General features: G+C 37.1%; 1 protein-coding gene across 1 annotated transcript; it reads right to left on the minus strand.

Moving 5' to 3' along the window:
• Positions 1 to 732: 732 nt before the first annotated feature.
• On the minus strand, positions 733 to 14,991 carry CDH11 (cadherin 11, type 2, OB-cadherin (osteoblast); the record flags this gene model as incomplete). Its single annotated transcript, XM_010132409.1, has 7 exons — positions 733 to 3,610; positions 4,621 to 4,872; positions 10,773 to 10,890; positions 11,682 to 11,803; positions 11,998 to 12,134; positions 13,067 to 13,320; positions 14,804 to 14,991. Coding segments are annotated over 7 exons (1,568 nt in total), but the record flags the coding sequence as incomplete, so codon positions are not given.
• Positions 14,992 to 15,825: the final 834 nt, after the last annotated feature.

A 15,825-nucleotide genomic window follows, 5' to 3' on the forward strand; every position in this document is an offset into this window, starting at 1 on the left:
GATAAACAGCTAGACAAGGAGCTGCATATTTTTGCCAGCAGGAGTGCATAGATGCACTCCACTCAAAATAAACATTGCTTCACAGTCTGTTTCTGAGGGTGTTTGCAGGGTTTTTGTTGTGCCTTCCCAAACGATGTCTCAGGTGGGAGTGACAAGAAGGAAAAAAGAGGCCAAAACATCATTTGCACTTGCTACTGTCCCTTACCTTACCTGGTTCAGTCGTGGTGATCCTCCTTATAATTAGGGCTTGTCTTTAAACCCATTGCAGGGGTAATTAATCCTTCAGTTGCCTTCCACGGATGTGAGGCTCTGTCCTTCCCTGAGCTCAGTCGGGAAGAGAGCCTACGCTAAGGAAAGCCCTTCCCAGATCCTCCTCAGATCCTTGAGAGCCCTGCAACAAAATACAAGCCCAGCCCACAGCCCTCCCGGACTTGTGTCGGGACTAACCCAGTACTGCTGCTGCGCTGGGCTGGTTTTTACACTCTTAATTATAAACCTGAGGCTCCAGAGACCACTGGTGTGAAGCGTAACACAAATAAACGTCCTGTTGTTGTGCCAAAACACGCTGTTCATTTGGGGTGCTGCAGATGATATGTAATGAGTCTAATTCCCAGCATTTCAGAGGTAGTGTTGGCTGAGATTAGTGAACTAACTCAATAAAGCACTATGATAATTGCATATTCACTGGGAAGGGGAAAAATAATCAAATGAAAAAGGACAAAACCAGAAGGGAAAGAAAATTTATTTCCAAGCATCTACGAGAGTGCTACAAACAATAGAGACTAAAACTCAAAGCATTTAAAACTATTAAAAAATGTAGCTGACAATGTCCTTCTTAAAAATTAAACATAAAAAATGTAGAAAATGCAGTTATTATCTAAAACTTGCTCAAAAGTGAAATAAACCCAGATAGCATCAATGAGGATGGAGTCCTACAAATGACTTTTTTTAACTTTATTTCAATTTGTTAATTTGTAAATTGATACTCATTTCATTTTTTTTAATGTTTATTTAAATTTATAATGGAGAAATGTGCAAATCTAGCAAAATATTCTTTGGATTATAAACAGAGAAAAATCAACAACCAAAGAAATTTGAACTGAGTTAATAATAAACTATAGAATTCTATAGAATGCATACAGCTATAATAAAGTGAAATATTACAATAAACATTGTAGAGCAAATCTGCTGCCTTATAAAACATAGGAATATAATGGGACAAGTGAATATGTTATGAATATAGAGCTGAAACATCATTCATAATTTTAACGAGTTAAATTTTAATCTAACTACATATATGGGGGTCTTCAGAAAAGCAATACACCAACAAATCAGATTTCCTCTCAGATCAAGCAGTTTGGTACCTGACTGCAAATGAAGGACAGGGTCTGTAAAATGAACGGTAGAGAAATCTAGATAATTTCTATTTATTGCCTCTTCCCATATTGCAGCTGCTGATCTCCGACCCTAAACAGCAAACTATATTAAATTTAGCTTAAGTACAGCTGTACACAGATGCTGAAAATGTTGATGCGCAGAACATATTCCAATCCCTTGCTCATTCTGAGCTAATATAAAAAAAGTTATAGATCATTTTTCGATTAAAAACATACATTACAAAGAACAACTCTGAAAGCACTCTGTATTTCTGTCATCACGAATTAAAATGTCTTCCTCTCAGTAGATGATGCTATTATACTGCAGTAAACGGAAAAAAAAAATCAAAAGAAAAAAAAGTGCCAGAGTCTTAATTACTACTCAGGTAAGGTAATTGTCAGGTAGAACAGTCTTTAGGGAACTTACAACTAAACTGGGTCAGATTTAAGTCTCTAGAACCTGCGGAAGCTTAGCACAGATACGGAAATTCACAAGCCTGGAGTAGATTGTAAGTACAGAGTACTCCTGTCCACTTACAAAGTCATTTCTGAAACCTCTGGAATTTCTAAGATATAAGATAAATGCATATTACATGGGAAATATTGAAAAGTATTACACTTAATTTAATCCAGAAAACACAGTAGTATTATATGAAGATTATCACTGTGTTCTGGGAGCAGCCACAAGCTGTAGATAGAGAGGGTACAAAATGTTCACCAGACATTACATTTTTTTAAATCTAAAAAACATTTGTAAAATGTACTTGATTTTTAAATAATCACTTAACAAGGCAACAAACCAACTACAAACACATAATAAATAAGGCTATTAAAAGGTCACAATTGTAGTAAATTAGTGAGAACTATAAATGGGACATTAGAAACACTATGTTTTTCCTTATATGCTTAATAACCAGAACAAGAATTAAAAAAAGAATCAGTTTATTTCAAAGTCTGCTTCTTATATTGAAGCACATATTAAAGCAACAGTACAATGTTCATAAAATATAAGTGTGATGCTGTAACATTTCTTACATGTCAGAATACTGGTATTTGTATGTATACTAAAATAAGAATTTTAAAATTGTACAAATAGATACATTAAAAATGACATAGAAATAGAGCGCCTCCCACTGCAACAAGACAGAGTTTTTATATCTGGCACGTATTAGTTCAAGATGAAAGTATAAGCAAAAGATTTACAAGAATCAGCAGTAACAAGTTTGATGCTCAAGAGACATAATAATTGTACATTGTACTGTACATACATCATATGGGTTTAAGCTGGCTGAATATTATATATTTCAAGTTTAAAAATGCACTACCATACAGAGTGTCCGTAGTTTAAGGCGAAATTACAGCTCAGAACTGTTATCTTTTCTAATTTGTGGAAGCTTCTTTGACAAAAGGTTTAGATGTTCAGAATACATAAAAGATTTCCCTTATTTGTAGGTTTGCTTTTAGTATTTTCCTTCATTTAAATATTTTGCTTTTATTAAGTTGGTGTTTTCCTTTAGTGAAGTTGGCAGCCAACTTCTACATTTGCCTTTTGTAGGAGAAGGTACTTCACAGTATTTACCACTTTTATGTCCTTTTTAATCAAAGGAATCCTCTCTGTCAAACTTAAATGTTTAAATGAGATTTCTCTTGATTTTTAAAAAAATACCTGCTTACATTTCTTCTGGATTCTTCAGAACATCGGACACAGTTCTTAAGGCCAAATCTTATACTTTATTGTTAAGAATCATCATCGAAAGTGTCTTTGGAGCCATACAAGTCTGCAAGTTTCTTAAATCGAGGTCCCCAATTTTGTAGATAGTCGTAGTCCAAATCAGAATCTGTTGTCGCTGACTCTAACGAGCTAAGTGAACCAGCCACTGAGCCTCTTCCTTCATAGCCATAGATCTGAATAGAGTCATAAGGAGGAGCAGTTGGATCGTTATCAGCCTCCTGTATTCTTGTGTTGATGAAATCATCCACATCAACACTATTAGGAGCCGGCCGAAGCCCTGGTCTCGGCATATACTGATACTCAGGTTTTATGTCTTTACGAGGAATAAATCCATTGATGCCATCAGGGTTCTGCAAAGTAGCTATGTCAAAAGCTTCAGTATCTTCCTCTCCTCCACCTTCATCATCGTAAGTAATAATGTTCTCACGGACATCTTCTTCTTCAAAAACAATCAGGGGTTCTTTTTTCTGCCTTTTCAGTGTTACAAACAACACTACAATGACTAGAGAAAAAGAAAAGAAAGTTAGGCTGCACTCTCAAACAGTAGCTCCTTCATAAATAGGTCATTGCATTCACTGAAACCTCAGCTTTTGTGTGGTTTGTCAGGTATTGTTGCTAACATCTGCATTTTTAGTGTACCTAGCTAGGTACCTAGCATTGATGTTTGTACGCAGAATTGAACATACTGATTTGAGGTTTTCTGTTTGGGCTGAATGCCATTGCTCCTACTAATTGCTCATTATTGCAAGACTAATTAAAGAAAAGCATTTGGGGCCCTCCAGTGCTGCATGAACACTGGGACACTGCCTTTGAGCAGCCCAATCGCATGCATATCTGCAACAAAACAAAGATTAATCTTTACTGTCTCCTGTATGCCTAAAGCTTAACTCTAATTCTATGATTCGTTTCCATGAGAATGGAATTTTTCAGAAGCAGAACTTCAAAACATCTGACTTGGTTGCTGTGTTTCTTCTCACTTCAAACTTCTATAAAAGAACTTACAAGGCATAAGAAAAGGAAGACCATAAATTGCTATGGGAAAATTAAAACCTTTTATATAATTATATATAAGTAATAAAACCATATATATTTTTCAAACCATCAGGAAATGCTTTACAGCACTTTCTTAAAAGCAGGTCTTCTGAGCCATTCATTTATCTTCAACACAGGAGGAGTTAGAGGGAAATAGGTGGCAGGAGCCATTAATCCTGGCTGACCTCAATAAGGAACTTGTCATCCAGGGAAGATCACAAAACTAAAAACTGTATGTCATGACCTCCTTTAAACACTGTCCCTCATTAAGTGATATTAGGCCACAAAAAGTCTGAGCACACCTAGACCAATCCACTGGTGTTTGCTATTAATGCAGTTATCATATACTGTCAGGCAGATTAGTACCGTCCGTAAAAATAAAAGCTAAGAAATTAAGAGTCGTTTATCTATCTTGGATCTGAAGGCAAGGTTAATTTTTTAACATAAACAAGTATAGAAAAGCAATAAGAACTTTTTTACCTAACAAAATCACGATGCAAGCAAGAATAGCAATTAAAGCGCCAGTGCTTAATCCAGCATTGAGGATGTAGGCTTCTGCGTTACAGGAGAGCAAGGAGCCATTGCTGTCACAGCCGCAGACCCGAATGGTGAGGGTGTTGGTGCTGCTCATAGGGGGGAGTCCACCATCGCTTATAACAATAGGGAGAAGGTATAAGTCTTGCTTTTGGCGACTAAATCCTTCGCGTCTAACAAGAACGCTTGCTGTGTTATCTGTTTAAAGAAGAAAGTCATCATTATTTTTTCCACAAAGTCATCCTCTAAGTAAACGTTTAAAAAATGTACCTTGCTACAACAGTTTTGAATTTTCAGATGCCTTAGCATTATTTGTGCAATAAACCAGCACAAAGTATTGCCTCCCTAATAACCCAAGAGCAATCACAGTGTTGTTTCATTCATACAGTACTACACTAAATTTTCACTATTTTAGGGTGACAAGGGTAACAAAAGGAAGGTGACAAACCTCCTTTTAGCACCCCACTAACTTTCTGGGAAACTCACAATACTTCATCAACTACCAGAATGCCCGAGCCTTGGTATTGCTGTTATTAAAGCTGTCAGAGGAGGGGAAAACAAACAAATCTCCCTGCTTTATTGTCCTTGGTGTCAGACCTATAGGAACGGAAGGCAGGACTCTGTACCACAATGGCCTGTGTTAGTGAGCCTCCCACCAAGATGGAAGGCAATATTTGCGGTGTATTAGCAGATTTGAGGTTCGGTGTTGACACATTTCAGTAAGAAACACTAAAGGAAGCAGTATTTTATCAGAACCTGTTTTTCACCCAAACTCCCAGAGCCAGAATTCAGAAAGCTTGATCGTACACGCGCAGTATGCCTGTGCACGTTTTGATTTACGTGGACATGAGGAAGAGTTCCGGTATTGCTCTAACAGTGTTTCCAGTTGTTCTCATGGAGTGGTGGCCAGCCATGGGTCTCCTGGTGCAGGGGGTAGGAACCAAGCTGCCAGATAAGCACAGGTGGTCATCTTGGGTAGACCTTCACACTTCCCGGGGCAAAAGCGTTTCAAAGGGAGGTGGGTGACATGAAATACGGGGATGAGACGGCCGATGCTTCCTGCCCCAACCACGCCAGACAAAGGCCAGGAAACACAACATTTCTTTATTGTGCTCCTTGTTCCTCAGACTGAACTAAGGTTTATAAAATTATAAACATCCTGAAGCAAATAAAATTAAACAATCACATCCGTGGTTTTCAGACCTGCAAAAACTAGGAAGAGGATTTACTTCACACAACATTTTCTGGTTTGTTTTACTTTTCAACATGTAACGGAAAGAAAAAATAGATAAAAGAATGGTTCTTTTATCTATTAAGGGAGGGCTAGTCACCTCTAACGGTACCCATTTTACTATTGCCTCAGGGTACTGCAGAAGATTAATCATTTTCCTGTTGAAGAGTCAGCATAAATTCCAGAATTTAATAATGCAAATCATAAAACCTCTCATAATGATCTAATCACTGCTATTTCCATGAAAGTTTGTGAATAAATTATACCAGAAGAGAAGTATTTTTGCCTTGTAGTAACCACTCTTGCAGGCAGTACCCCTGGTGAGGACAAGGCCTGAAACTGTCCCCGGGTTTAGAAGACACAGGTCAATTTATGGGATGAGAAGGATGTTTGCACTAGGGCCCTGCTTATCCGACTCTTTTACTGGTAACTTGCGCAGATCACACCAGAAAGGAAGAAATTTTCTTAGGACTGTCCTAGAAAGGATCTGTTTGTTACATGACAGATTATTTCATCTCCCCATATCTACGCCTCTCCTGCCAGGCCCACCACACCTGATGACCAGTGTGGCTACCTCAGCATGACAGAACTGTGCGCTTCCCAATAACAAAGTCTCACAAAAACAACGTCCGGATAAAACCCAGCTTGTTAAAACTTCTCCTTTACATGATGGTCATATTTTTCTAAGGACAGAGAAGCAGAGTCTTTCTAATCTCCTAAATGTTTACAACATTTGCCAAGATAGGCTTCGTAGCACAAATTTTTAAACTGTAGTGACATCAGTGTCTCTGTGATAGGAGTCTTAATTTAGTGTCTTAAATTAATGGGATCATAACAATTTGGTATAAATAGAAACGTAACACCTAATATCTATTAACCTATCAACTAATATTTGAACTAACATATATTTTGTTATAGTATAAAACTATTTCACAGGGTTCTCTAAAATGCATGTAATCATGCATTTCGTCAATATGAGAACAAATATCTGCTCTATTACATGAAGATCACAATAGGACAGATTATATTTGAGCCAAAAAATATGAAAATTAATAGTGGGCTGAGCTACAACTGCCTAAAGGCTGCAATATGAAAGGAAATACAAGCATTATTGTATGTGAGTATATTTAGTCTGTTGGCTATGTACATTATATATTATATTATTTTATTTTTCTTGAATTTTGGTAGCTTAAATAGTATTCCTAAATAAAAATAAGAAAAAGATGGCAAATTATTCAGTTATCATATAGGCTGGCCAATACCACAGCAGTCAATTACATTACATTAAGGTTGAATTTGATCCAGGGGGTGATTTACCTGGTTCAACTTGAAGTGATTTCTAGTTTAATACAATTTTTAGAAAAGAAAAATCCAATCAACATGCCTGAATAAATTTTAAAAAGGTCTACAATATATCAACTCTAAAACATCATTTTAAAAACTTTTTTCCTGTTTATCTTCACTTCTCACATTTAGCAGAAAAATAATATCCATAAGAGAAAAAACTGTCTTTTACCTAGATGAAAGATAACATGTAATCCTAGCTCATATTCTCATCCTTGCTTTTTCATTATTTTCAAGTCCAAGGAGTATAACTATAATCCAGGGATAATGCCATTTTTTTAAGCCAAGAAACAGAAGTTAAATGTCAATACCAGCTTAAAACTATTACTTAACACATAAGGGAGCTATGTGACTGACAGTCTCGATGAACACAATGGGGGTTAACACAAGACAGAAGGAGAAAAAGGGCTATCTCAACACTACCCAGAAAAATACACCCACTCATTTTTCCAGCTATTATTGTCCGGGATATCCAATATCCAGAGGTGTTGTAAGTGAAGATTACCTATACTCTCCATGAAATCCACACAATTAGAAGTTAAAATTGCATTACGTTATAGTGATCTTTATAGTGATCTTCCTGACCTTCGATTTTCATCTTTTTCTCTGGTGATCTTACCAGTGGTTTTCTAATCTTCCCTCTACATGCAGGCAAAGGTAGATTAGCATTTGGGGGCTTGTAACATATATATTGTGTAAGGAGGTTTCTAGACTGAAGAAGCTGACTGTAGTGTGAACATTATCACCTATATCACAGTGTGAGTGCTAATTCAGTAAGAAACCTAAACAATTTTAGAGGTCCAGCTATCTGAAATCATTACCAGGCAGTGACAATTGCTGTGGATAACCCATGGCAAAATCCTGCAACATTATTGCTCATATGTTTCAAAATGTCTTGATTAAAAGATCTGAAATTGAGAGCCAGAGGATGTGCTTCTGTTAAAAAAAATGGGGTTTAGTCACTGATTTTAGGAGAGTGACAAATTTAATTTCAGCCTTTGTATCTTGTGTATTTGAGAACTTTTGAGAACATGACTACAGCTCGCTTTGTCTGTTGTGGCAGAATCCGTCCTTGTGCAGCATGGTAAAGCAAAGGGGTTGCAATCCTTCCAGCAACTTGTGCCAGGTGTCCACACAAGGTGAGTGAGCCTAAGTAAGGGGCATTTCAGTTTAGGACAGAGCAGGATTAAAAGCAGGAAATCCATTTTCTAAAAATCCACCTCTGCTGTGAAGTGTCATGAGCCTCTACTGCTCTTCTGAAGCCTTGACTTAAATGGGAGTAAAATTGAACAGAGCCTGGGCAAACACCATGCTGCTTATTTACGTGGTATAATGCAAGCAAACAGCACAAAAGTAATTCAGTGTTTTATCACAGCATGTGATAAGCCATTATCTCATGTTTTCTATGGAAGATAGTCTCAGCTGAAAAACTTGGTAACACAGTAGGCTATTAATAGGATGTAGAATGTGATTACATTTTTTGGATTACTGCAATATGTGATTGCTTTTAGGAGTCGGTAGAAAGAAACTCTATTAAATGATAATTATAGGACTGTATTCACTTTAAAGTTCTGTAATAGACCCAAACATTGGAGTTTTCACTAACTGTTCTCCATAGTAGATAAAGCCATTTTTCTTTGAAACTAGCAATTCCATCTGAAAGCAGAGCATGGTATATAGACTACTCAGATTTACAACTGAAAAAACCCCCTTTAAATGATCATGTAAATTATTTGACTTGCAAATGGTAACAGACTCTATCTGAGAAGGTTTTTTTATACGGAAAAAACATACAATTTAAACTTTTTTCCTTTATTCTCTACCATAACTTAGAAATCCCCACAGAAATAGTTAAATTAACTACATCACTGCACTGAGGATTGTATAAAAATGAGGGGAAGACAGGATGGAAATGGTTGGATTTCATTCCATTGTTCACTTCCCAAACACAAAATTATACAGGAAGATTCAATCCTTAAGAACTGTCTTGCTGAAATAACCTTTTCCTGTATTGTCACTGCATTCAACTGACGTAATCATTTCAATTACAAAGCACTTTTATCTGGGTTAACTTTGTTATTAAAAAAAAGAATGAACTTGCTGCATATGGAAACAAAGGATTAGCGGAACTGGCTAGAATCAGGAACCATAATACCGTTTGCCTACAGCTCCATTAGTGTCTCAATACTGACCTAGGCTTCCTCTGTTAGATTATAAAATCTAATCCATTTTCAGTTTGATATGATGACCACCAATATCTCTTAAAGAGAAACTTGGCCTCAAGGTCTCAAGCAAAGAAAACATTTTTATTTACTTCTTTCTAAAAACACATTCGTCAACTTTAAAAAAACCCTATGTTTTACTACTCCGAAGAGAATAAATATACCCCACTACTGGATCCTTCACGAATTGCTTATGTACGTACAAGTGCCAAGCACTAGACAACAGTATTACTTTGATCCTTCAAGAATTACAGAAATTTTGTTTGGGAACTCTGATGGTAATTACCCTCACTTCAGATGTTGATAGCAACATAAAGTATGCCACAACATAACACTTGAGAGTAAAAAGTTTTTACTGAGATCACGTATCTGGATTACATTGCCTTTTGTACTTCTGGCAATCTAGAAGAAATCATTTCGATTAACTATTTAAACCAGCTCAACTGAGTTACACTTTTCAGAAAAGAGTCAAGGTTCTTTCAAACATTACAGCTTGCTAATTAAAATCCATTTCTTAGAAGCCGAAGCAGTTTTTTCGCTGTACAGGAAAATAACAAATGGACATTGAATGAGGATATAACACTGATTGTCATTAAATAAGTAGAATAAATACATATAATGGCTGAACCTGTCTTTTTCTCTTTACCCCTCTCTGTCTTCCTCAAGCTGTGGCAAATTCGGTTCACTGATGCTATTTCATGAACAAAAAATCAGCAAAGGGATCAGGATACCTTCATCGTGAGATACACCCAATCTGGGTATGTTTCACAACAGAAATCCACAAAATTTCTAACCCTTCCTACAAAAGGCTAGTGTGGCAGTGATGTTACTCCATGCGGAATCTGGTCCATGTCTCTTGTGATCCACAATTTACAAAAACTAGCAAGCAGAGTAAGGTGAACAAATACAAGCAACCTAACTGTCCTGCCTCAGATAATTTTAGCTTAGCCAGTAAGTTTTCTCTAAATCAAAGAGATCTGCCAATTACATTTAGTGAATGTTTTTTGACAATGGTTTTTACACTCTTCCTGGGAGATAAAATGGCAGTGGATTTTTCATGTAGGGCATTCTTACGTAATTTAAACTATGTATTCAAGAAAATCAAAGTGAGTTAACGAGCCTTACATTTTTCCAAGAAATCCCTCGCATTTCAGCTATATTTTTTCTGCCTTCCTCCCCTAAATCTCTAGAAAACACTCTGTCAAAGTTAATGAAAATGCTGTTGCAAGACATTATGTTGGCCATTAGTTTCACTTTGTCATTTCTTTGGACTCTAGTATAGAGGGAATCTTCACACCAACCTCTGTTGTCTCTGAGTGTAAAATTTGGGTTATGAATAATTTCAGGTGGTAAACTGAAGATAAATCTTGGTCCATTGGCCGAGTCATCCTTGTCATCAGCACTAATTGTAATAAATTGCTGTAAAAGAAAAGTACTCTGTAAACAAACAGCTCTCCTTCTCTGGATACATCACATGTAGACAGCATTCTGAGAAATCCCTTGAATACAAAGAATTTTGAAATAGCCAAACCCCTCCAAACTCCTCCACAAACATACGCAATTATAAACACAGAGCAGACACTAAACTAGAACAGACAATCTTTATCTGCTATTACATTTAACCAACCCAGAATTATAGCTGTAAAAGTATACCCCTATCGATACCTTCTTAATATACAAATACGTGATAAAGATTGCTTAACAGACTAAATAAAATTCTGCTTAACATTCAGCAGCTCAGAGGGAGTTAGCACAATGTCCTTTCCAAACTGCTACAATAACGGCAAAAGTGCAGCTAATGCGTAGAGCCGTGTTTCCGTACGATACTAACCCCTCTTCCTCACAGGTTGTGCAGAGCTAAGTCTGTAGGCAAAACTCTGCAAGCACTGTACTGTCACTCTTCCTGTAGGATGCTGAGTACTGCTCACAGCTGGGAAAACTGCTCCCAACCGGCTTCGTTGCCCCCGCGATAGGGGACACTCAGTCAACACCAGTCACATTCAATGCACGCAGCACTGTCCCTGTAACTGTTGATAGCAGTTCAAAATAAGAACGCAGTAAAGTGCCCTTCTGTGTCCTCTAGGCCTTCTGACCAAAATATCAATATAAACGTTTGTTTACTACCACTTGCTTGAGCTCCCTCACAAAACTGGGCTAACACCCTGAAGATAGAAATTGATGCGCGAGGAAGGTGCTGGGCACAGGCATACCTGATTGCTTCGAGCATTCTCACAGACAAACGCTTCATACGCTGCTGCAAATTTGGGAGCATTGTCATTGACATCAATGACCTTAATTGCAACTGGAACTTTGGCTTCCTGGTGTTGTTTGTCTATGGGAGTAAACAAAACCAAAATGAAAAAGAAGCAGGAAAAACAACAACAACAACAAAACCCCAGCTGTATCCAGGTAAAAATAGGCTGAAGTATTTCTGTTGGGATTTATTGCAGCTTATCAAACTGAGACAATTAGAAGACTATGGAATTTATGCTTTTGATTATAAAATACCTCCAGTGAAATACTTACGGACTTCAACTGCAAAGACAGAGATATTATGCCAAGCAATTTCTTCCCTATCCAACGCCTTTATTGTCCTGATATTGCCATCTTCTGCATTAATCATAAAATATCTTTCAAGGTCAGTGTGACGATCAATTGAATATCTAAACAAGATTGAAAGTCAGTAATTAGACAAGAGGGATTTAGTAGTTTCATGCATCCACATTTGTTCTATACTGTTATTATTTTAAATAATTGAAAGTTGTACACTTACTGTTACCCTTATATCATTGTCAAAGTGATGATATGGTTGGTTTCTACATTTAGAAAAAATACTATATCAGAACATTATTGCTCTTTGTAGTCTTTGTAGTAAACCCCCAAAATATTCTTTGTTTTCTTCTCTTATAAAACATGACAATAATATTTACTGAGATATTTCTTCTTTTTCCTGTTTCATATTGTTAGGATCTTTTAAGTCTTCTGATATTTGGATTACTTAGACTGTTAATAGATTATACCAGATTATTAAATATTACCCTTTATCTACTCATTTGTACAGCTCTGGCTTTCATACCTTTACCTTTCAGTTCTTAGAAATGTTAACTATACACACAAAACAGAGTTTCATCATTTAATTTACACTGAGAACATGACAAACAAACCCAAACCATTATAAGACTACCCAACGCAACTGCAGAAAGTAGGTGTGTGTATATGTGCTTGCCATTAGCAGTTAACACTTGACAATTACTGAACATAATCAATAAATTGCTGCATGGACTCTATCTTTTGAGAAACATGCTGTGATTTTTTGAAATAACAGCGTAGGATATTTTATAGAAGGTATAATTTAGAATAGAGTCTGTCACAGATGTCCTTCAGTATATTTTAGTTAGATGTAGCTATGGTTTCACTATGCTTTCTTAGAGATACAGGCTTTCAGAAACCCATGGCTTACGGAACAAGACACAAAAACAATGCTGTTGTGGGTAAAGTAGTGAATATTCTGGGTGAATTTAAAATGTGACTGTGCTTGCATAACAATTCTAAAAGCTCATGCTTAGTGAGGAGCAGCCTGCTCTGTTGAAGCTACCTTATAGCACTGTTCGCAGCATCAGGGTCTTTGGCATGTACTTTTCCAACCACAGTACCAGATGCTGCATTTTCATGTACTTCAAAAATATAACTTGGTTTCAAAAATACAGGGGGCTCATCAGCATCTTCCACTGATATCTTCACTGTTACGGTGTCCTTGAACGGCCCGTTGCTGATGAACTTGGGATCAATATGTACATTGGCTGCCTCTACCTTCAGACTGTAGGACTTTTTGGTTTCAAAATCTAAGAGCTGTGAGAAACAAGAAGACAATACATTCCACCGTTAGGAAAACTGGAGTGTAAAATCAGTAAGCAATCCCCTAGTATTCAATGACATAAAACAAACGTGAGCATCTGTCAACAAGCTTGGACTGAAATGTGTGTATTTAAAAACATAAAGACTTAAATGGAAGGAGCTACGTTCTATGCAAGGAGCAGCATAAGGTGGCACTCAATATGACAGTCCTTGTCTTGCTCTTTGCTTGCTGTATCACTTGGGAAATCATCTTTACTGGAAAAATTAACTTTTTCTTCATGCCTTTCAGGGAGCACAAAACAGCGATGGATATGAAAGAGGTTCATTCCCAGAAAATGCCAGGCTCGGTCTATCCCAAGCTAGCAAGCACCCCTGTAGAGATATGGATGTGCTACTGGGTGCAGCATGAGATAGGACACAGAGAAGTTAAATTATTTAACTAGTAGGGGAAATATGAAGATGGTTTCATTTCTGCAGGTCTTTCCATCCATCGATCATTACAAGGGGAGGTGAAATACTGCCCCACGAGGTAAGTCCTTTTGGGAGCCTGCTCAAAGTCGCAGCATATCTGCATTGTCACCCCCATGGAATGGCTGCAGTGTTGCAGTATCAGTAGCCTCAAAATAATAATGCAGGTGACAACCACAATTCACAAGGTATGCTAACACCATAGATTTAATGGTGTGACAGTTTGTCCATGTTTTAAAAGACACAAAAAATACATTCCCACCTCTGGAACACATACAGTAATTGAACCACAGCATAGTTTTGCCCAGAGGAGAAAAACTCCGGGTCTCTTTCTGAGAGACTGCCCCAAGGTGTGGGGCAGGACTAACTTTGAAGTTAAGTTGCCCAGGCCTTCTCCTTTGAGTTTGGATTATGTCCAACAGAGATAAATAGCTATAAAGATACAAAGGGCAAAATAATAATGCTTAAATAATGAACAAGTTTTATGATTTATTATCTGCAATTTAAAATTCCTTTAATAACCCTTCTAAAGATCACACTGATGGATTGTATATAAAATCACCTCAGTATTTTTGCTGCTTTTCGCATAGCCTGTGACTCCTTCAGAACAATACTGTGGACAATGCACAACTGAAGAATTCGAACTATAGGGCATGAGGCTATTCAGACTGAACATAAAGCAACAGTGAATGTCTGCTACTTATCAGCACTAGGCAAAACTTCATTAACAATGAAGCTGATGGCATTGTATTTTACCGTGACTTTTTATTATGAATTCATTTAGTTTGTGCAATTAATCCACTGTACAGTATTTATGTAACTCTTCTTGGTTATTTTCTTCCATTCCAATTCAGCTAATGGGGAAATGGAATATTAAGAGTTAATCACAGCTTTAGAAATAAATTAAGTGAAATTGCAATTACTGATATTTTAGCTTATGCGGTAATCCATTATTATCAAATATTCTGTCAGCAACAAAGAATACTACACATTAGTAGGTATTACTCACCTTCTTAAGCTTGACAACACCTTCCTGAGTCTCATAATCTGTCGTAATTTCAAACATATCCATGCCATCTCCATCAATGATGCTGTAAGCTACTAAGCCATTTTCCCCAATGTCTGGATCTTTGGCCTTCACTCTTCCTACTTCCTCTCCTGGGACAGCTGCTTCTGACACTGACATCTGGTACACACCTGGTGGTAGGAAAGAAAAGACTCTTACCTTAAGTATGCAGACTGCTCTCCAGTTGTATATTTACACATTTAACTTGTAAGTTCCAAATAAACACAGGAATTTTTTTACATTTTCAAATCTCCTGAAGGAATGTTATATTATAAAGAGCTCCGAGAAGCAAGAAAAAGCCTAAACCACATTCCTAATCCATGTAAGGTTTCTTCCTCTCACTGATGTTTTACACATTTGTGTATCTCTCTGTTCAGGGTGGGGTTATAAAGACAACCCATCATTCAGAATGCAGAAATTGTCATGACATCCCAGTTATCATTCCTATCTGAAATGTTATTGCAAAAATGGAAGGACAATTCTCTTTTATATGACTTATGGTATGACCTTCAGCTCTGTAGAGTCCAGAAGCTTTTCTGCCCATTTGTTCAGGTGCCACAAATTATATAAAGCCAATTGGATAAGACTTCTCTGCTGTGCTAGCTAAAGAATAAATCGGCTCTAATTTGGGGTGTGAACATATACTAGCAACGATTATTAGAATTTAACACAACAGAGAATACACACCAATTGGGATTCCATACCAAACAAAAAATGGCTTTCCCTCATCAAACTCCAATAGGAAAATTACCCCCAAACATCCCAAGGTTTTTCCCTGTGTATTTAGGGACACCCAAGGAGAGCAATACTGTTGATGGAAAAAATCTCTCTCCAACAGATGTCCTTGTTGTCCTTTAGGCAGCATTGATTCCAGGACCTTCCTAACATCCAGAGTGCAGACAACACAACCATATCCTACATGTTCAACTCTGTCAGCATTTTCTGTCACTTCATCAGCATTAATA

This window comes from Buceros rhinoceros, unplaced genomic scaffold, assembly GCF_000710305.1.
Source record: "Buceros rhinoceros silvestris isolate BGI_N320 unplaced genomic scaffold, ASM71030v1 scaffold9013, whole genome shotgun sequence".
NCBI lineage: Eukaryota > Metazoa > Chordata > Aves > Bucerotiformes > Bucerotidae > Buceros > Buceros rhinoceros.